The following is a 22241-nucleotide window of genomic DNA, read 5'->3' on the forward strand; positions in this document are numbered from 1 at the left end:
ACTTATAAAAGCATCTTGGTTTGTCTTAATACTTTTCTAACAATCAAACAAACAATCTCTGGTTTGATTGAAGTAAACCCTTAATTGACACAGTTAGATGGGACTCTATGCTGGTACGATACGGTCCCAAAATTACTCTTTATTTAAGTGGAGTCTGGTGGGTGTTTCTGGTTAAACTAAAAGGATCCTACTCTTAAACAAAAATGTCTATCTCTGTAATAATGGTGTCAGACACTTAAAAGCACCTTTACTGGATGTTAACTTGATGGTGCAAAGATGCCACGAGTGGTTAAATTATGACCCGTTTTGCGTCATTCCCGTCACCCAATACTGGACCAATTTTAAAATTGTTGTCTTCATTTGTCACTTAAACTGAAGGAAAAACAGGGTCCAAGTTAAACAAAAAATTAGAGTGTTGTTAGAGTTAACATTAACATGTAAAACATAAAACTTAAAAAAAAATCATATCCATTCTTACAAATTAAACTACAAAACAGTATATTATAACCTTAAAATTAGCCCTACCTTGACAACATTAAAAATGCTGCATACATAAATGGATCAATAATAAAATTCCAATACCAATATATAGAATCAATGATGGAGCTGTTCTGCATAAGGAGTTCTTTTACTTTTAATAATTTAAAAAGTACTTTTTTTATGCTTTTGTACTCAAAATAGACCTCAAATATTGTATTGATTTATTAAATAATATAATTAATTAATTAACATATTTTTCATAAATGCCAAAAATACTAACCATTCATTAACTATAAATAATATCGTGTTAGTAAAAAAAGAGAGAGAATAGAATACTTTATTGTCATTGCACAAATGTGCGGTGCAATTTCAGTTCATCTCTCAGTTGTAGAAGGTAAATGAACACAAAAGTTAAAAAACAACAGCAAATATTTACACAAAAACAACAGTAATACATAGGCAGAACTTAGTCACCCCCAAAGAAAAAACTCACCAAAGAAACTGTGAACATCTGCAGATCCACTGTAGACAGAAGGAAAAAATAGATATGAATATTTACTATATGTCGTGTTGGAGAGCACATTTTTCCTTGGTGTAGTTGATTCTTTCCTCCAAGCATTTTTAACAACCTCTGCCTCTTCCTTTAATGTGACTGACCAACATTTGGCAGTCACATCCCTTCTGCAGAGAAAAATGTCTTGGTGTTACAGCCTCTTGGGCGTATAAATGATGTTTGAATGGTTTGGTGGATATATATGCCGCCACACTGTCAGAATCACTCTGTTATATCTTAGTGTCTTTAGCTTCCAGCTTATTGGACACTCAATGGTACTTATAATCCTTGAAAGACTAAAAGCATTTTGCAATCATGGCACGCTACAACAGAGAGAAGTCTTATTGTGTAACTCATATCCCTCCTGGTTATGGACTCGGCCTTTTCAGTAACACAGAGACAGAAGAGAGGTCGGAGGGTTTGTTTTTATCGTGTAAGGATGTGCATTTATTGGCGTTGCCTGTTTGGGTCATGTTAAAGGAATAGTTTGACATTTTGAGAAATATGATTTATTGCTCGATTGCAAAGAGTTAGATGAGAAGATTGATACCACTCTCATGTCTGTTAGTTAAATATGAACAATATTATTTTTGCTTCACTTTGCTTTAAGACAGCCTTTACCAACAGAGATTTGGAGCGTTTATCAAAAACACCAGACTTACTCCACAGAACAGCGGAGTTGCTGGTCTACTGTTGCCTCCATCAGCTGTTGTGGAAGTTAAATCGGAGCTAATATTCATGATCTTTTTAGGCGGCTGAAATATGTTTTGCTGCGGCCCCGTCCACAGCAGTACATTGCTTGGCTTACATGCTGGTGTTGTGGGAAAGGGGATGGTGGGAGTGTTACGCTTTTATTTAAAATAAATATAAAATAGTACAATTTCAAAATGTATGCCCCTCACCTAAGCCAAAATTGATTGCACAAGTCCCTCCGCAATGCTTAATTATTTTTTTTAAATGCCTAACCTGTTTTGCAGCACCCCTTACCCTACAAAAAGTCCAACAGTCCCTATCCCAAGCCATCAGGGGAGGCGGGAGCAGTGACCCGGGAGCACACGCAGAATGCCTGGTCCGGTTAAAGTTGGACTAAGGTGTGCAAATGACAGTAGAAATCGAATTACAATCACATTTTCTGCTTGTGTCCAACTTTGATTTAGTCTGATTTCAGTCGAACTAACATGTTTACGTGTATTTTAAAAGTCCAGTTTTAGTCTGACTAACACAATAATTCGACTTTTTCTAGCATCATGGAAACACACTGACTTTTCCTTTTGTTTAAGGACGTATTTCTGCTTACTAGCGAGGAGCTGCTACTAGCAGAGCTCCAAATCACGGGCCATAGAAAAGACTTATACTAATGAAAGAGTCAGTACATTCAGAAGTAGGTTTTACACACCCTTTGGACAATATTGCCATCATGTGCATGGAATCCAGAGTGGTTTTCATTTTTGGTGACAGAAATGCTGCTGCATAACAAGTTAATTTGTAATGGCAGTGATTTGTTATTTTACAAGTTTTATTTGGAACATTACTCAACACTGCTATAAAACCTAATGGAAAGATATCACTTTTTTGTGCAGATGAGCCCTGTTGTCCACAGAAATGAGCCTTGTTGCTGTTGCTTTCCTCCAGGCAGCAGAGAGAAACACTTGCAACAGTAAAGAACAACACTTGGTGTATCCACAGGAAGTCCTGATGACATAACTTTGTGACTGAAATGCGCTATTAGTAGATTCTCACCCGACAGTGGGGATAACGGATGGCATTGGCTCATCCAATGTGTTAATACTGTAAACAGGAACTATGTACTTGGAGTCATTTGGAGGAAGTTAGATATGTTTGATACTGGTTATATCAAACACCTAATTAGATGAATCTGAAATTAGTCCACCCAGGAAGACCTCTGCAGCCATTTAAGAAAAGTTATGTTTATAAAAGATAAAAAGGGTGATAAAGAAATAGGCTAATAAGATACAGAATTCAGTCAGTAATTGTAGTAGACTGTAGTGTAAATGTACTGTACATGTGCCTGAAAGAGAGTGGAGGCAATGAGAAAAAAATAGTGATTATTGAAGGAGACTGCAAAAGCCAATACCCAGCAGCTGTATATTCACCCTTAGAACAAGGAGCGAGACCCAGATCGATACCTCTCTTTTTCTTCCCCGTCTCTCCCCTCCCTCTGCTCATCACCCGAGGCTGGAGGGGAAGTGCACAGCTACAGCACACATCTATTACAGGCCTGCATGGTGGCTCCAAGGGACACAGCCCAGCAACTCTTGGTTCTGCTTGTTAGCAGGCCTCGTGTAGATGTAACAGCGGCTGTATGTCAGCGTTGGGCTGTACGTGACATCACCTCCCAGTGGGCCAATGATGGCGGTTTATGACAAAGTAGCGGCAATTTCACTGGCCCTGTGAGGATGATTGTTTTGTCAAAGTACATTTATGTTCAGAGTTTCATCCCCATTTTTTTGTAGATTTTAAATGTCTGTGTGGAAATAGTTCCAGAATATTTCTTTTATGTTTTATTTTTTCCCCATGAAGCATTATTAAAGAGACTAGCCAAGAAATATATATATATTTTACTGCCCTCCTCTCCCTAATTTGACTTAATGAACTCAGTGCTTGTGTTGTGGAACCAGAGGGAAACTCCTAATAATGAACTCTAACTACTTTAAACTGACGCTGTAAAACTTGAGACTCAGCATTACTTTTCTTTCTCTCTGACTCTGCAGTTGTATAATATTTACTAGTTGTTTTGTATGCAGCACGGACTGGCCATTGGGAAGTTTGGAAAGATTCACAGTGGGATGGTCTTTCTTTCCTAACCCTGGCACTATATACCCTTTGTTAAAGGGTTGCTTTACCAATTTTCAACCAGCTTTGTGTCATAACATTGTTGGCAGTATGTGTAAAGTGAAGCATCTTACCAGCTCATCTCCAAGCATTCGCTGCCAAAAAGTGGATTTTCTCCTGCTCTAGGGCTGTTTCTCGACCTACAGATTGTACTTAAGCATTTTCGTATGTCCGCCACCACTGACACAAAGAGTAGCTCACCTGAGCTGGGACACCCCATGTTCATCTGCCACGGGTTTGATTCCAGCCCACGGCCCTTTGCTGCATGTCATTCCCTCTCTCTACCTTTTTCATGTTATACCTGTCCTATTGCAATAAAGGCAAAAAGAGCCCAAAAATAAGAGACTTCTCTCCCTCTCTCCCTCTCTCCCTCTCTCCCTCTCTCTCTCTCTCATATTTTGGTGCACTGTAGGCTTTGATATCAAAATTATTTATTACATAGATGTATTAAGAGACCCCCGGGGCCCCTGTTCATTCCTATGAAAGTTGCTCAGTGGCGCATGAAGCCAAAAAAATGTCTTTTTTCCGTGGTATGGTAAATGGTATGGTAAATTACCCGCATTAGGGATGCACAATAATATCAGTGTGTCATTGGCAGCGGCCATTATTGGCTTTAAAATTGGCCAACATGCTTATTTCTGCTGAAATACAAAATATCATCCCCAGGTTGATTATTATTCTCATTTTGCACAATGACTGAATGTAACATACACTGAGAAGTATCGTATTTTGTCTTCATTTGCTGGTGGGCCATCGTAAAAACAGTTTGCATAATATAATTCCTCTACAGAAGAGACTTGTTCACTAAAATTAGTTGAGGGGGAAAAAAAGCGAATACATCGGCATCAATATCAGTTATCGGCCAATGAGTTAATATATCAGATATTGGTGAAAAATACAATATTGTGCATCCCCTAACCCAGATGATCAGCGCTGCTCCTGCATCATTGGGTCAACAGAGCAAGTGCACTAGAGACTTCCACTGGCCGAGCCAGCTACTTCTGGTTTAGCGCTCAGCTGACTTGAATGGGGATGAAATAATTTAATCATGCGGCTCTTCTAGACTTTCCAAATGTTATTGGACCAAATGGATCAAATCCTAATAGGCAAGCAAGTCATATTTTGTTGTTTGTGATGCCCCCCAAAATATATCCATTGATTTAGTAGACTTTCCCAATGTAAGTCTGTTTAAATAAGCCTTTCTGGGCCTAGTGGTATCACATGACCACCTCAGAGGGTGTGATGCCGCTGTTTGGCAACTACGAAAATTGGCTTTAAAGCCCAGCACTCTTTCTGGGGGCCTGTTTATAACCAATCTGCTGCCATAATGTTTCCTGTATCAAAACATCCAAGTTTGCGTTACATCTTCCACAAACAGGAGTGTTTTTGGTCTGTTGAGGAGCAGTGCATCCTGGTAGTTGTAGTGTTCTACCTCCCTTTTCTCAGTTTTTTTTCTGCTCATGTAGCACCATTTTAAAAAGCGTATTTTTTACAGAGCGTGCCCTGCAGGCGATTCATTGGCTCCCTGCGGGCAACCAGGCTACCCCTGTTAAGGCGTATAATATTTGATATCCAGTCCAGCAGTAAAAATGATTTGTTACACACTTACTTAGTGTGAATACTGTACGGTGTGCTTTGTGTGAATGTGTAGTGTGAATATAGTGTGCTCCCGTGGGTAGACTCTCCTGGTTCTTATTTAGTGTTGAAACACTGTTGACTGTTTTGCAATATCTTGAATAATTATGAGACTCAGTAATAAGGTCAAATTAGATTTCAGGTGATCACTACATGAATTACTTCGAATTAATGATTCGTTAATTGACAAATGTGTCAGTTTTAATTCGGTGTATTCAATTGGGGCAGCTAGAGAGCAACTTTCCAGACTGCCTTTTAATGCCAGTTGGCTCTTTGTAAGTGCTTATATTCATGTAGCAATACCTACACGAGTATTTTTATCAATATTTCTGAAGAATTTGCATTAATTTAATGTTCCCAAGACTCAGTAGAAGACAATTTTATGGCTGTTAATCACAATTATCTTAAAACTTATGTAAGTAACTGAATTTTGCAATTGATAAATGCTGTGTGGCTGCATTGATTTCAGCTTGTACTTTCTGAACAGAATGAAGCTTCTTAATGCATTTTCAAAAACCAGACATTGCACAGAGCATTGCAGTAGGAAGCAAATAAAAATACAATGCCTAATTTAACACCCTTGCACAGCAACAGACAATATGTCAAGCTTGTCCCCCATGTTTTTGTTGGTTCACCAGGAGTGCCCTAATTATCAAAACCATCTCTACCTTGACAGCTGAAAATTTGATGCATAGCTTCAAGGATGCTATAAATATTATTCCTCCCCTTGGGCTTTTCTTTCTGTCACAGTAAGCTCTAGAAACATCATTACATAACTGCGAGGTACTTGGAAAGTCTCAAGCATCTTCCAACAATGAGTATTATTCAAAGCTGTAGCCTTGATAACATTTGTGCTTGTTTATTGTGTGTCATCTGGCTTTGATTTTTCTGCACAATAACATGTGACAGCCACGTTGTACAGAAGCCAACTTAGCCGTCCCAGATCTCAGACAGTCATTGAAATGCAGGTAACAATAATAGCTAGAATAGTAGGACTACTTCTAATAAATAAGTGGGCGGTTTGACCATCAGACAACCTTGATATGATTGAAATTTCAGTTTAAGACAATTTTACATTCTTCTTACATAATTGGTCGTACTTTTGTGTTTTAAATTTGTTTTAATCTCAGAATCAGGATATTAAACCACTAATCCAGATGTTACTTTTCATGGTGCAGTTGGGATAGGATGTTATGAGAGAATTTCTAATGACCACATTTACAATATAAAAACTGTATATGTAAAATGAGCACACCCTCAGTGTTACTGTGTTAAATTAAAGGTTCATTAAACTTTATGACTTAGGTGCCCCCCTGGTTCACATGATTTTTGTTTGAGGACAGAGAAAGTCAAATGAAGATCTATCAGAGTGAAATAAACAGATGGGGAGTCAATTAATTTTCACTCTCTCACCTAATAACAGCTCCTCTGGTACAGCTGTAGAAATGTGATGGATGAGAGCATTTTGCTTGTAGGTATTAAAAGCAGTTATAATCAATATTTTTATATTAACAATGGATAAAATGGCTGCCTTTAAAATGTGAAAGGAGTTGCTGTTAGTGATGAGCCCACTGAGAAACATCACGCCATCTTGTAGTTCCTTCCTCTCTGCCTTTCAGGTCATTGTTTTGGTTTTCTAGGCTGCAGAGGAAGCAGGCAGGGTTGGGCCGCTACCTGCTCAGCACAAATCAATAGACAAAGTTAGCGACTGGTGGTGAACAAAGTGGAGCACTTACTAAAGAAATGAATATTTCCCCGGAGAGTTAAAAATGAGCATATTGGACCTATATTTCTCAGGTGGCCAGAAACCACCTCAATCACAGAATAAATGTCGGATTTATACGTTTCTGCAAACCTCAGATACATTACATGTACGTTATTTTGTAGTGGTTTGTGGAAACTTACCACATTACTGTGGTTAACATGTGGTTACTTGGTTATGTTTTGCCTGGCTTTTCTGCCACAATCACAGCTGGAAGAGCCGCTGATATCACACTATGACACATCCAGCTTTGTTGTTTGTTGGTCTTCAACATTGGTCTGCAGCTTGGCAGCCGTCTCTCACCATCCATCATCCCTTCTACCTCCTGTTGACAAAAAATCAGCTCATATACATGTAATCAAAACTAGGTTTAGAAATGTTAATTTGATACATATTTAACAAGCAAATGCAAGGTATCCGTGGTTTGCAGAAACATACAGTGCCAACATTTCCTTTTGGCAATTGAGCTGCCAGAAATATGGCCCCAAATGAATGCTAATAAATGCTAATGTTGCAACTTATCTACAGGATGATAAAATAGGCTCTGTGCTAACAAGGTCTACATGTCACTGTAAAAGGAGATAATATGTCAATTTTTCCCGTTGCACCCAAGTGGCCAATAAATCACTTATTGCAGCTTTCATTTAAAAAAAGCAAGTTTCGAATTTGAGATTGAGACTTAGCATTTTTACCAGCAGGATACTGAGATAACAATAAAGGAGAGATTTGTTGAATAAATAATGTGAAGAATGATATACTTGGGCACATCCTTTACAGGCAGGGAACAGTAGATTATCAGTACATGCATAGTAGCCAGATTTTTATACCTGAGCGCAGCTGTGACTACAGCACTCCTCCTGACCTGCTCTGACTCTCCGTGGAAAAAGAAGCTTTTCATGTTACGTGTGTTAGAGTTTGAGACATCACTATGCTTTTTAAAGGCCCTGGTGGATCAACCATCCAGGTTTGTTCTTTAGACCTCATTAGCACTGAAGTGCAGGGGGAATGGGCAATGCTTTTTTGATCTGCTCTATTATAGTAAGCCATTATCCGTTACGTAATTAAAGTCTGGATGGACAAAACTTTTTTTTTTGTTACATATTTTGTTACGTATTGTTACATATCTAATTGTAAAAAAAAAAAAATCAAAATTATACAGTTATTATTATTATACTTCAGCAAAAAAATGTAAATAATATTCACACAGCAGTTTTTGTATGAATTTGAATATGTTATATACTCCTACAATGTTATTCAACCTTGTCTCCAAGACAATTGTTTGTCACTAAACTGCTTTCTTAATTATGTTGTTGGGTAAATTATTGTCAGTGTGTTAAATACTATAATTATTTCCCTACAAGCTTCAGAGGGAGGTGGTTGGGGATGATTGCGTGCATATAAAGTGCAGGACCTTGACACCAGACCCTTAGGTTGGTGTTTGGACAAAAGCACGTTGGTTCAGTTTAGAGAAGCATTGTGACATTGGTTTAATGTTATAAAAAAGGTTAATAAGAAAATAATGCTGTATTTGTCATTGTAAGTGGATACTGTAATGCCAGATTGCCTGATTTGGCCGAGTTGGCAGTGAACATTTTGCTGATATTTTCAGAGTCAACATTTATGCAACTTGCCTGATACATCAATTAGCAACATTTCCTCTTTATGTTAGTGGAAAATGTAATTTACTCAGTATTGCTTTAACCTCAAAATGTATTTGCTGTTTCAAATTAGTTGTATGTAAGCATTAGGGCTATGCTATTCATATTTTTTTATATTTTTCAAAGATGTATTATTTGGTTCATTAAATTTGCAACACAAGTTAATGTTCTAATAAGCCTTTTGTTTAACCTACTGTCACATGTACTGACATTTATTCATCAAATGGCCTTCTTTGTGTTTGAACAAAGAGATTAAAGACTTTTCATGTCTGTTTCTCTTTTATGACTCATAAATTAAATCATATTTCAGTCTTTTTCACGTGTTTAAATAAATATGTGTCTTATAATGTGCTACATGAATAACTCCAGTCAAATCTCATTTTCCATTATGTTTAATGGCTGATTGATGATTGCGGTTGTCCATGGATCACCATCACACACCACTCAACTAAATGCCTGTGTGAGTTTTTACCCTCCAAATGACCCTGAAAGGACCAGAATACACAAACAACTGTAAGATCTCTCTCCACCTTACATAAGTGCACTACAACTGCAGCCGATACGGCACTGACGTATGAGATCATTTGAGGTCGTGCTTTTGATGATGCGCGTGCTGCATATGTAGCCGAAAGAGACGTAACGCTACTGTAAGTCAGTGAATGTGCACGATTCTCTGAGATAATTCCCACAGCCAGATATTGCTCCCCGTGTGCGTGTGAAGCAGAGACATATTTGCAGTCCAAGGATTCATTCACCTTGTAATTATGCAAGAGCCTGCTGGCCACCATCACACAGGCAGACAGACAGATGCACTGAACCTGTGACAGAATCACATGAACTGTGAGCATTATTTCTTTCTCATCGCGCCCCTGTGATGCTCGGCACTTGACAGGGTTTTCGTTGTGGTGGTGGACGGGTGGGTGGGCAGTTAGCACGTTTCTGCGTGTGTCAGTGTGTGTTGGTGTGTCAGTGTGTAGGTGTGTGTCAGTTTGTCAGCAGTGGCGCCTACAGGACGAGAACACGTGGGGCTACAGTCAGCTTGGGGTGGATGAATTACAGCAGGCTGCGCCGTTGTAAAACGCTGGTGTATTTGTCAGCACGCCGCTGTGCCCGTCCAGGAACACTGACTCAGATAAGTGGCTGCTCTCGCACCGTAGAGAGTATATGGGAGGTCAGAGAGACGTGAGAAGTGGCAAACCAACACAGTGGAATGAAAACGTGTGCAGTTAACATTCCTCCACATTCAGCTCCCAGGCAAGATTTCATGCTTTCTGTGGGAGAGGGCTCTTACCATTGACTGATCAGTGAGTCACTCCACTGTGATACAGACAGCATCTGTTGGGGAGAATTTAATGCAGCAAGGATTTCTGCTGTGTGAATTATGAGTTTTCATAACCTTGATGCAATATTACTGTCTGTATAGTGAGTTTTGAGAATGAGTAGGCTCGCTATAGAAAAAGACGAGACGGTCGCCCTCAAGCATTTCTGTTTCCCTCATTTATGTTTCTATGCTGTCTGAGGCCAGGCTGCCATGTTTCCCTTCATGGGAGCGCTATTTCATGTACAGTAAATGACAGAAGCGAATTAAAGGGAATCTTTACTGATTTTCAACCAGCGTTGAATCATATCAACAGTGGTGCCCTTAGATATTCTTCATAGAGGGGGCCCAGATGGCACCACTGAAAATCTTGGTATGGCACACCAAAACCAAAAGCCAAAACTTAACTTCATGAATTCTATTACACTGTTTAACCCCTTGAATCCTGGGCAAACTTGCTCAATTTCTTTTAAAATCATGGGAAGAGGGAAATGAGCAACAAAAGAAGAAATTACCAAAAACATAACAAAAAATTGGTAAAAAAAAAAAAAAAAAAAAAAGGTTACGTGAAAATAAGAATTTAATTAAAACAAAATTAAAAGGAAATGACCCAGAAAAGTGCTGAAAAATTATAATAATACTGTAAGATAATTTTGAATATGTAATTATGGTAATTATAAATATAGTTTTTCCCTAGCTTTTTTCTTTTTTAAATAAATCGCATCAATTTGCAGCTATTGTAACAGGCCCCTTCGGCATCCCATGGCGCCACTGCTAAACAATAGCGCTAGCATGGAAAATAAACTGTAGTAAAAGTCCCTCCATCTCACCATCGAAGAAACACATTTTACTTATATTATTTAACTGTAACATGAGATTGCAGGGATGCTTATTGGTCTGGTGCAGCGCAGTGCATTCTGGTAGTTGTAGTTTTCTACCTCTTGAGCAAAAGCAAATGCCGCAGCCCTTTTTCTCTTTTTTCTATCGCCTCGTGAAACCAATTTCAAAAGTATCTGCTTCTTTCTTCTGAATAGATACCCAAGTTGTATGAGAAGACCCTCAGTGAAAGTAAAATACTTCTTAAAGGGCTGTGTTTAGAGATTGTGATTGCATTTAGGTTTATCCCAGGCAAGCGGTGAGAAAATTAGCAATACATCAGAGCTGTCATCCCCATCTGCTCTTTGGCAAGCTATTTTCAAAACCTTACCCATAAAGGAGCTCTTCCTACAAAATCTAATAAACACAAATATTCTGTAAATAATAACGGCAGCCAAATGAACTTTTATTGGATTGAATTCAGCATTTATCCCGGCTTGTATCTTATATAAATGCCACTGAAATACATCTATGAAATACTTGCTTTAGTGAGCATTAGGGAAGATTTATTGTCCTCTGTGATGAGAAAGGAAAGGAGACTCAGTTTATCCCACAGTTAGTGGATTGGAGAGGATGGCAAGGCACCAAAAATGATTTGTTGAGATGAGGGTTCATTTCCTGCTTTGGAACAAATAGTGCTCCTTAAATATAAAGCTCATTTACATGTGTGAGTCACAAAATCGCTCTCCTATGCATTGTGAGCGGAGTAGCTCCAGGCCGTACATCACTGTGGAGGTTTCGATCGGGCCTGTGGCTGTCTGGTTGACTGCTGCGGTGGAACAGTTCATGCATTATAGGCCGTCCTTTTCAGTGAGAATAATCTGTGATTTAGATTGTTTGTCTTTTGATTTTCATCCTTATGGCTCTTTTGTTCCTCTGTGTTTAGTGGCGGTTTAACAGAGACAGTAAATCACAGAAAAACTATCCAAGCATTGTTCATTGTTTGCTTTAAAAAATGAAGAAAAAAAAGCTCTCATCATACCATGGGGTTATTTTGGTGCACATGTGATTTATTAAACCTAGACATATTAATGTGAGACTAAAATTTAAGACCATGTTTATATGTGTTTCCCCACAGGACCCAAACAGTGTCCTTTATGCACTTGCTACTGGTGCTCCACCTGGTGGTTTGCTGTGTTAAACAACTCATATGGGAAGTTACTGTTGAGGAAAGTGGCTCCACATCACTGACTGTGTTATGCTGCCATTGTAAAATGTGCCACACAGCAGAAACAGTCTATAATGTCTTTTTTAGCTCAATTACTGTGCTGAAAATTCAAGGACACGCCGAGAAAAACACTACTAAATGGGCTCTAACTCTAATGTTTTCATTAACTGTAAGTATGGATGTGGAGAATGCGCGCTCTGAGCTTTTATATTGTACGCAAAAGGCTGTTTTACTGTTATGCACTGTTAAGTATAATCTCTGTAAAGGGACAAACTGGCTCATTTATATTAAAACATTCCTGAGAGAATCTGCATCGAAATTAGGATTTTAAAAAACGGTTTAATGAGAGAAAAGAACTAAAATGTAACAGGAAAATGCCCAGAAGTGTTAAAAGTTTTGTGTTAATATACTTTCACACAGCTATCTAAATACATTAGTAAATAACAGCGCCAGTCAGGGATCTAAGACTTGAATTCCATGTTTAATAAATCATTTCTGTGTCTTTCCATGTTGCAGGATGGGCCCTTCAGACCTGTACTGATTGGAGACATGTTCTAGAGACGACATCTAAACCATCATGAAAGGGTTAGGAGCCAACCGCAGTCGTCACCTGTCCGACTCGTGTGAACCCTCCGGATGCCCACAGAAGCCTTTGTGTCCTCTGACCTCTGACCCCCATAGCTCCTTCCTGTTGAGCCCCACCATAAACCACTATGCCACCCTGGACCCCCATCTCCACCAGTGCACTCCCACAAGCCCCACCCCCCTCACCCCTGATTGCCTGCTGCCTTTCAGCCAGGTCTCCAACAGCAGCACCTTCCCTCGTCTGCACTTCACCACCCAGGCTGACCAGGTCGACTGCTCCCAGGCCTGCATGGCGGGCGGTGCTGGGCAGGGCGGCAGAGCGGGTGCACTATCCACCTCCTTATCTATGGGCATGGGCTTGGGTCTGGGCCTTTCTGGTGCTCCTATGATCACCAGTGGATCAGCCACCATCTCCTCTGCAGCAGCAGCCAAGATGAACCGGTTACCCTCCAACCTTTTGGATCAGCTGGAGAGGCACCTCCCCCTGCAGCGTGATGGCTTCAGCACACTTCAGTTTCATAGAGGACGTATGTCGAAGCAACGCAGTGAGAGCCCAGGACGCATACGCCACCTGATGCACTCTGTGCAAAAGCTATTTGCCAAGTCGCAGTCACTGGAAAACTCTGCAATCAAAGGCAGCTTAAATGGGCGCTCCGCCGGAGGACTGAGTGTCACCGCAGGAGCTGGTGAGGACGGTGGAAGACCATCACGCAGGAGCAAGAGTAAAGATAGGGCTAAAACTGAAGGGCAAAAACAGAGACCTAGACCCAATGCACTGGGCCTGTGGAGCTCGGACGATGCCCTGGACACTGACACTACCAAAGCTGGCACTATTGCTGTAGGTTACCGCAACCCGCTGACCATGATGACTCTTGGCAGAGCGGTGTCAGACAGCCAGGCCCCTCCCAGACATATCCCACAGGGCTACAACACCATTTCTGCACATACTCTCAAGACCTCGAAAAGCAGCAGTGACCTCAAGTTTTTGGCGTGCCAGGCGACGCAGGTAGGATCCAAGGATGAAGAGGGTAGAACCAGGGGAAGCAAGGATGATATACTGGTGAAGAGAGGCTCGTGGTCCACTCTAACCCTCAGCCAGGCCAGGCAAGTGCTGCAGAAGGGCTCCGCCACAGTCAATAGGACCCTGCTTAAATCAAAGTCATGCCACCAAGACCTGGCACAACAGTTCCTTCAGGTAGGAAGGCCAGTGAGTATTCATCTTCATCATCATTCTTTGTAAGTTTGCATGGATATTTATATAATTTCTCTGAGGTTTGTTGGTTTTATTAATCAGTTTTTGAGCACTTAAAGACAATTTCTAAAAATTGACTTTATTCTGTTTATCATATATACTTTATCCTCACTGTTTACACTCAGTCACATTTATAGATAATTTCCCATAACTCATGACATTCATCCCAGTCATATTTTCTGTTTTGAAGCACCATTGCACAAACTCACATTCCCAGAATCATACTTTAAATGCATATTCAGCTCTTTGAAACCTGGATTGGCATCATTTTCCTGGTGCTGCAATCAGAAATCTTTCACAAGCTATTTAACCCTTTGAAACCTAAGCAAATTGGTTTGATTTGTTTTATAAACATGGGGGGGTTGAAGGCAGTGACCAACTTGGCAAGCAATGTCTGACAAATTGCAAGAAATTAGTAAAAGGTGACAAGAAAATTACAAGAAATTAGTTTTAAAAAGCAGAGCTTTATTAGAAAATCATCTAAAAAATGGTGAAAAATGCCTAGAAAAAATTATGTTACCGAAAGAATTATAATGAAATATATAGAATAAATACATATATATTTCCAGCACTTTTTGGCTATTTTTCTTGTCTGTTTGTGTTTTTCTTTAACTATTTTGTGCTTATTTTCAGATAATTTTGTACTTTTATATAAACTTTTGATCATTATTGGACCATGTCTAGTTAAGTTGCTCATTGCCTTTGCTCCATTTTTTTTTTTATAGAAATCAAACTAATTTTCTCAGGTTTCAAAAGTTTAAACGGAGTGAGGAGGGTTAGACACAAACCATTTCATGATTTAAAAGTCTGTATGTTTGTGTTTTCATAATCCAGGTCCCTCTGGGTGACTGGGCAGGAACTCTTGGTCGCGGCCGAGCCAGAGGAACTGAAATCCCCTGTCGAAGGATGCGCAGCGGCAGCTATGTGAAAGCTATGGGAGACATAGAAGACAGCGAGGACTCAGAGGGAAGCCCCAAACCTTCGCCCAAGGCCACTGCACGTCGCCAGAGCTACCTGAAGGCCACCCAGCACTCCCTGAGCGAGCAGCAGCCGCCTCCACCTCAACGCAAGTAAGTCCTACAGCATAGAGAATTAAATGAATCATACTGGAATTATAACCTTGATTATCGTGCTTATTGTTTTGCCATAGTTGTTGTTTGTGCTCTTTTACTTTACATTCATATAAACTGAAATAAGCACTTAAGAGGTATTTGATGTGAAATTGTGGGGAGAGACATTTCTCTCATGTCCTTAAAGGTAGTCAGCAGGTGGCAGCATCTTGTCACAAATAATTGTCTCGAGCAGCACAGAGTCAAAACAAGCCCATAGAAGCTATTCATGGAGGTTAGACATGAAGATTAATGATAAGGGACAGGAAATGATAATCTTTTTTGGTACAAAATCATCAGAGGATGAATTTTTGCCATGTGTTTTACTCCTACATCCACACGGACAGGCCTCGTTGCTACGCTCTCATGCGGGAGGATTATCTGTGGTCTCCACTACAGAGTGCATGCTCTATGCAGCATCTGAGGTCAGTGTCATTCATAGGCAGGTAGTGTGGCCCTCCACCCACCCTCACTTGCCCTACCACCACTACCCACCACCTTTTTCTTGGCTAACCTTTCCAAGTATGTTTCCTCTCTGCCCTTTGTTCCATCTCCTCTTACCTTGCAGGTACCCTGAGTGGTGTGTTCGTACTTTACTGTTGCCTGATGCCTGATTTCATAACATGCAAATTTTCCATGGAAATCACTCAACCACACCCTGCTGCTTAAGCACACACATTTTCACTAACACCAGGTGCCGAAAGGGCCGAGCCAGAACAGAGGAAACTTCTCAAAAAAATGTCCTTGATCAGTGATTCCCAACAAGCTACAACTTGAACACAGTGGTATATTAATATTGATATTATATATCGATATTGCAATATGAGATGAGGTATCTACTTAGATTTTAAATATCGTAATAATGTAAGTTTTGTCTTTTCCTAGTTTTAAAGGCTGCATTATAATAAAGTGATGTAATTTTCTGAACATACCAGACTGTTCCAGAAGTTCTCTTATTTTCCTTTACCCACTTAGACGTTATATCCACATTACTGGTGATCAAAGATCTCATTGTGTATTCCACATATGCTGTGAGCTATATGGTCAAAAATATTGTAATATTTGATTTTCTCCGTATCCCTCAGCTCTATGTGCAGGAGTATGTCTTAAAGAAAAGGATGGGAACCACTGTCTTAGATCAATCAGAGAGTCAATTTCACATTTATCAGTTTAACTCATAAATCATTGTTTCCTCTGCGCTGCAATTTAAACCCGAGCACATATCACTATCCGCACATCTCAGTTGTATTTAATTTTAAAATACCCAGGGGAACTTTTCCGAGTGTGATTTAAATTTAAAGTTTCTCCTGGATACCATAAATTAAACACAGCCCTCACTTATTCCACTCTGTGACTTCTGAGAGGCTGATTATCACGTTTACCTCCGCAGCTCCCTGCCGTCCCTGAAAGAGCTGTCGACTAATCGGAGCCTCGATAACTTGGACTGCCTGGTGAGCCCGTTGGAGGCCCCTCCACGCTACAGGAACACTGATTTCAGCCAATGCTCTGCCACACTGGGCAGAGGCTCGGCCACTCAGGTACGTCTCGTATCTTATCCTCACATTGAGCTTGTCACATTGTTATTACTTCGCTGGCAGAGACTATTCCCTTATATGTGTCTGATAAACTCATCAGAGATCAACTCGCATTTCCATGGCAGCAATATTTAATGTATTTTTTCAAGATAAAATATAATTACTCACACCATATGGAATTTCATATTTTTTGAAACAGCTAATGAGTCCATCCATTTTGGATGGACTTCAGTGACACGTTAAAAGAAAAAGTAAAAATCACCAGGGAAGGAGCAAAAAACACATTGGCACAACTCTAATGAATGTACCATGAGAGAATATTTTAGCGTATGTAACTCTGTCTGCTGAGACAGTCTATCAATAAACCAGCTGGGAATGAGCTGGCGTAAAAGAAGTGATGCTTGAGAGTGTTTGCAGAATGTCAAAGTGGGACATATGTCTCAGCGTAAACCTGAGGGAACTTGTTATGTATCTTCATCAGCAGGATTGGAGTGGGCTGCAGAATCACACAGCAGACTAATGCAAACATCCTTCTCTAGAGAAGCAACAGTACCAGTCTGTACTTGTGCATGGCAGCTTCTACATTAATCCCGTAATGACTCAGAAATTCAGTTTCTTTCAACATGGTAGTGAAGTCAATCGGAGTAAAAGAACACGAGGAAACTAAACTATATTTTGAGTGAGTTGATTTTGAGGGTTGTTATTCATGTTTATGTTCCGCCCACGACACGGTCATGTTTGTTACTGAGATGCCAAACATAAAAATGCTTCTACTGACTGTTTCTACTTCTTTTCATGTCACTTGATCAAACATTTCAGATTGTGCTGGATGTCATCACTTATTCCCATGATACAATGACACATTCATGCAGCAGAGAAATACTGAAGCTATTTTGAGTAACTCATAAAGTGCTGCAAAAAATGTTTTATGCTTTCCCTGCACCAAGAAAAAAATAGTCATGCTTGAATGAGATTATATATATATATATATATATATACATATTATTATTATTTTTAAAACCATTTAGCACTGAAACGCAAAAAACATCACACCATTTGTAAAGCCTACCAGATTTTTCAAAATAAGTTTAACTTGTAGTGACCTGATTCTAGATTCACAGGTATAGACAGTGGTGGAAGATGACTAAGTACATTTATTAAAGTTAAATATCAGTACCTCAAACGTACTTAAGTTAAACTTCACACTCCACTACATTTATCTGACAGCAAAAGTAACTTATTACTTTTCAGAATACGAAAAGTAAATTACAAACATATATAAAGCTTATAAAATACAATGCATAGTTAAAGATGAACAATACATGTTGAAAACAAAGATTTGTTAAAATTGTTCCAAACCTCTTTTACTTGTTACCGCTTACAAGAAAGCAGAGTTGTTGTTGGAGCCCCTTGTCAAGTTTCAGATGTTTGCAATTCAAACAAAAGAGACATTTAACCTCCAAACCCCCTGGATGATTTTGCTTATATAACTGTTTAAGTCCCAAACAGGTTAAATTATCCATAATTTCACTTTTCTGATACCCTTTGCAGGGGCCCAATTCCCAGGCTTCACTTTAATCACCGACAACAGAAAAATTCTACTTACACATTGTTGTACACAGTGTTGGGAAGTAACTACTTACATGTTACTTATTACATAATTAAATTCAATAAATATTAGTAACTGATAAATTATTGTAGTCCGTTACAGTTACTGAAAAAAAAATGTAATCAAATTAAATGTCATAATCAAAAGGCTCCTGATTCCAAAGGATTTATATTTAAATAGATTCTTTTTTGGTGAAAAACCGCATATGTAAAATCTAGCATTCATTCTGTTGCTTTGCATCTTTATGCCTTGCAAGGGTGTCTTCTTCTGGCATAATTGCAATCAAGGCAGGTCAGCAAAGCCAAATTTGAATATCACCAAGGGTGGGATGGCTTGCACGCAGCCGTCTCTATGTCCAGACTGCATTCATTTGGCAGTATGCGCTCAAATGTTGAGCGTTGTTTTTGATTGGTCCTCCTGTTTGATTTTGTTCCACGTCTCCTCTGCCAATTAAATCAATGTGCATTGCTGGAAGGAGCCTCAGTTGTATTGCCCACTTTAAAACATTTGCTTTAAACATAATTAAAAAATGATCAAATGTAATAATTTAGAATACTTAAAGTAATCAAAGTACTTACATTACTTATTACATTTTTAACAGGGTAACTAGTAATCTGTAACCTGTTGCATTTCAAAAGTAACCTTCCCAACACTGCACAAGTTTTGCACCAATATCAACGTTAATGTCCTAAATAATGACTCGTCAGTCACATGGGCTATTTTACTGTTACTTTATCTGAACTTCAGTGCTGATTACACTTGTAGTTGAATGTTTTTGCATCGTTGTATCGGCACGTCTTCCACCACTGGGTACATACCTGTTAAATGCATGCTTCTCAGTCTGCCCTCTGCCCTCAGCGTGTGAGTCTGCACACGTTCTTTCAGGTATACGGGCAGGGCTGTGGGCACTCAGTACCGTACTGTGAGGGGGAATCGCAGGCAGTGGAGGCTCTGGATCTGCCTGCGCCCACGTGCTTCCGGTCACGCAGCCACAGCTACCTGCGGGCCATCCAGGCGGGCTGCTCCCAGGATGAAGATACAGCGTCTGTGGACTCGGACTCACCGCCACCCACCACCACAGGCTACAGCTCCAACACCAGTAAGTACCAGGGAGGACAAGATGGGACAGAACAGCTAGAGATAGTCTTTAATTTTAAAGGTATACAAAAGTAGTCCCCCTCAGTCATCACTTTTGAGAAGTGTGTGGTGGTGTGTTTTTCTGCAAACTCTGCCCTCTGCCTCTGTTTATAAACATGTAGCTCCACAGTGCTTAGGTAAGGTCACAGATTCATAAAAGGTGGTGACCAGGTGCCAGACTATAAGCAACCGGCATCCAAGAGACGCCGCTGAAAAAAACGCAAACATAGTGAGGCAAAACGCCAAATGAGAGGTAATCATGGGTTGGCTTTTACTGTCACTTTCACCGGCGAGTGTGTTTACAGACACTAACCAACAATCCTGCAGAGTACACCTTAAAAAAAAGTTAGTCTAATAGGAGGAAATAGTTTACATTAAATACCAACCACACGTCTGTTTATTGCGCTTCATAATAGCGACGTGAACATTTAGTGGGAAACTGAAAAATGTCTGTTTAAGGATGCAGGACAATTCATGGACTTTGCTGAAATCCACCAAATATACAAACCAGCGTTTGAAACATATTTTCTCTTAAATCGCACTTACTAACACACCAATCTATACAGGATAGCATACTTCACTTTAGGCAGAATTATTACCCACAAGCATCAGTTATCGCTTGTTTCATCGTAGAAAAGCAAAGTTATGTCTCACTTAAATAGTTTGCTTTGTTGTGGATCAACACTGGGCTGAAAGAAAGCTCAGGAATAGAAAATATGTAGAAATGGCAGAAAATAGTTTAAGTGATTTTTTAAAGAGAATACCTACATATAAGTCTGAATAAGGACTTTTGGTTACATGTTGCTCCGGCTCTGACGTTACCAGTGAGTGTCCATGACAAAATATTTATACAGCAACAGAGACGCAGAGCTGAGCAGCAACACAACTGTTTTGAATGGATTAGTAAACGAGTGTAACAAGAAAGCGAGACATTTTGCATGTAACCATAGCAATTGTGAACAGTCAGAGTTGTAGAAGTACAGTTTAATTCAGCTGCCCCAACATTTGTGTATCATTTTTCAGTTTTCTGTTTGATTTCTGACAAATATATTTAACTCTGATGACAGACTTCTACTTCTGAAAGCTTGATTGAATTTCCAACAATCTGTCCTTTTCAAATGGTAAGCTGTACAGTGTCTCCATCGAGCGTCCTGAAATTGTAGATTAGAGAAAACGCTGCTGTTGAAAAGAATAATGTGATCAGTCACACAAATGCCTCAACATGAAATAAATCATATTTTTACTGTTTTTGGGTTTGAACGAAATGTAAGAGACTTAACACAATATTTTAGCCTACAGTCAAGAGTGATCACTCAAAGCAGGGTGTAGGTACCTCAAGTTATCTTGAGAAAAATATTGATTGTATGTGTGTTGAAGTGAAGCAACAATAATTTAGACTTAGACATACCTACTGTGGATTTAGTGAGTGCATGAAGTAAATAGAGCATTTTATATGAAAAAAAGTCAGTGTTTTTTCCCTGACAGGTGTAATTGTGCCTCATATCACTGAATAAAATATCCTAAGACTGAAAGATTTATCTAAGAAAAATAAAGAAAGAAAGAATATGGCAGGATTAGATCCATAAAGTAATGTGAGTGATAGTTTTTTCCTGATGTTTAACCGTTTTGTGCAGAAAAATTTACAATGTTTATCATCGTAGGCATATTAAAGACGACCAAAATTATCATACAATTCAATAATGTGGACACAAAAATTCTATCTGGGGTACCCAAATGACAAATTGCAATATTATCCATATCAGTGTTATGCATTATTGATTCAAATCTCTAAATGCATTAACAGTTCATAAATTAAAAGCCTATAATTATATTGGACTTATGACTCACAGTATGCACATTTACTGTTATCATAGACATACAGCTACAAACAAGGATAACGAAGCTGAACCAGGTAAACATAAACATTTGACTACAATGCACAGATTTAAATGCATATACAAAATATCTATCTGTATGAAAAACAACAATACAGTGACAGTCATAAATGACAGGATAACAGTGCAATGGTCCAGAGTGCAGAGAGTGCTGGAATAAATATAAATGATTGATGTGACAGGGTGCTTTATATGCATTAGGGGGGTGGATATGACAGCATGTAAAGTATATACAGCGTGCTTAGATTTATATTTGACATTCAAGGGCATAATATTGGGAGGGACACTTTAGAATTTGAGATATGGGCGTCCTTTCCCAGAGAAAAAAATGCAATTTGAATTTCATTTGCTGCATTTTTAAACACATTTAAGCACTATGGTAACTAATCTGAAAAATCAATAAATTGCTCATCATGATAAATGCTGTCAAAATAGTACAAAATATAATAAAGATACTCCTCTGTGGCATTTTTTGTATTTAAACTATAAAATATGTTATTTACTTGTACAGTTGATGTGAATGTTACAGGGTTAGGGTCTGTACTTTATTTGTCAGAGGATGGGCGTAACTTTCTTTTTTTTTTTTATCTTGATCATCCCTGAAGCTACAAATATTTATCCCTGTGCCTACCTGATTGACTGAGGAAAATGCATGACCCTTCATTCGCTACATAGTTTAAAAAAAAAAAAATGTCATGCATACAGCAGCACCGAATTCAGTATTTTTACAGGATGTGGTTGGTGCAAATGATTTGTTTTTGGCAAAATGTAAAATGAGACATGTATAACTGAGTGATGTTTAAGCAGAGGCATGCA

At 39.2% G+C, this 22241-nt stretch overlaps 1 protein-coding gene across 1 annotated transcript in view; it reads left to right on the forward strand.

Annotated features, from left to right (window-relative positions):
• Positions 1-22241, forward strand: part of dlgap4a (discs, large (Drosophila) homolog-associated protein 4a) — a 105110-nt gene that overhangs the window by 63085 nt on the left and 19784 nt on the right. The window contains exons 3-7 of the mRNA XM_042491668.1: positions 12820-14083; positions 14975-15210; positions 15597-15674; positions 16640-16787; positions 19252-19492. Coding sequence (XP_042347602.1) covers positions 12881-14083; positions 14975-15210; positions 15597-15674; positions 16640-16787; positions 19252-19492 — 1906 coding nt within the window. The 5' untranslated portion in view covers positions 12820-12880. The remainder of the gene's footprint in view (positions 1-12819; positions 14084-14974; positions 15211-15596; positions 15675-16639; positions 16788-19251; positions 19493-22241) is intronic.

This window comes from Plectropomus leopardus, chromosome 8, assembly GCF_008729295.1.
Source record: "Plectropomus leopardus isolate mb chromosome 8, YSFRI_Pleo_2.0, whole genome shotgun sequence".
Lineage (NCBI taxonomy): Eukaryota > Metazoa > Chordata > Actinopteri > Perciformes > Serranidae > Plectropomus > Plectropomus leopardus.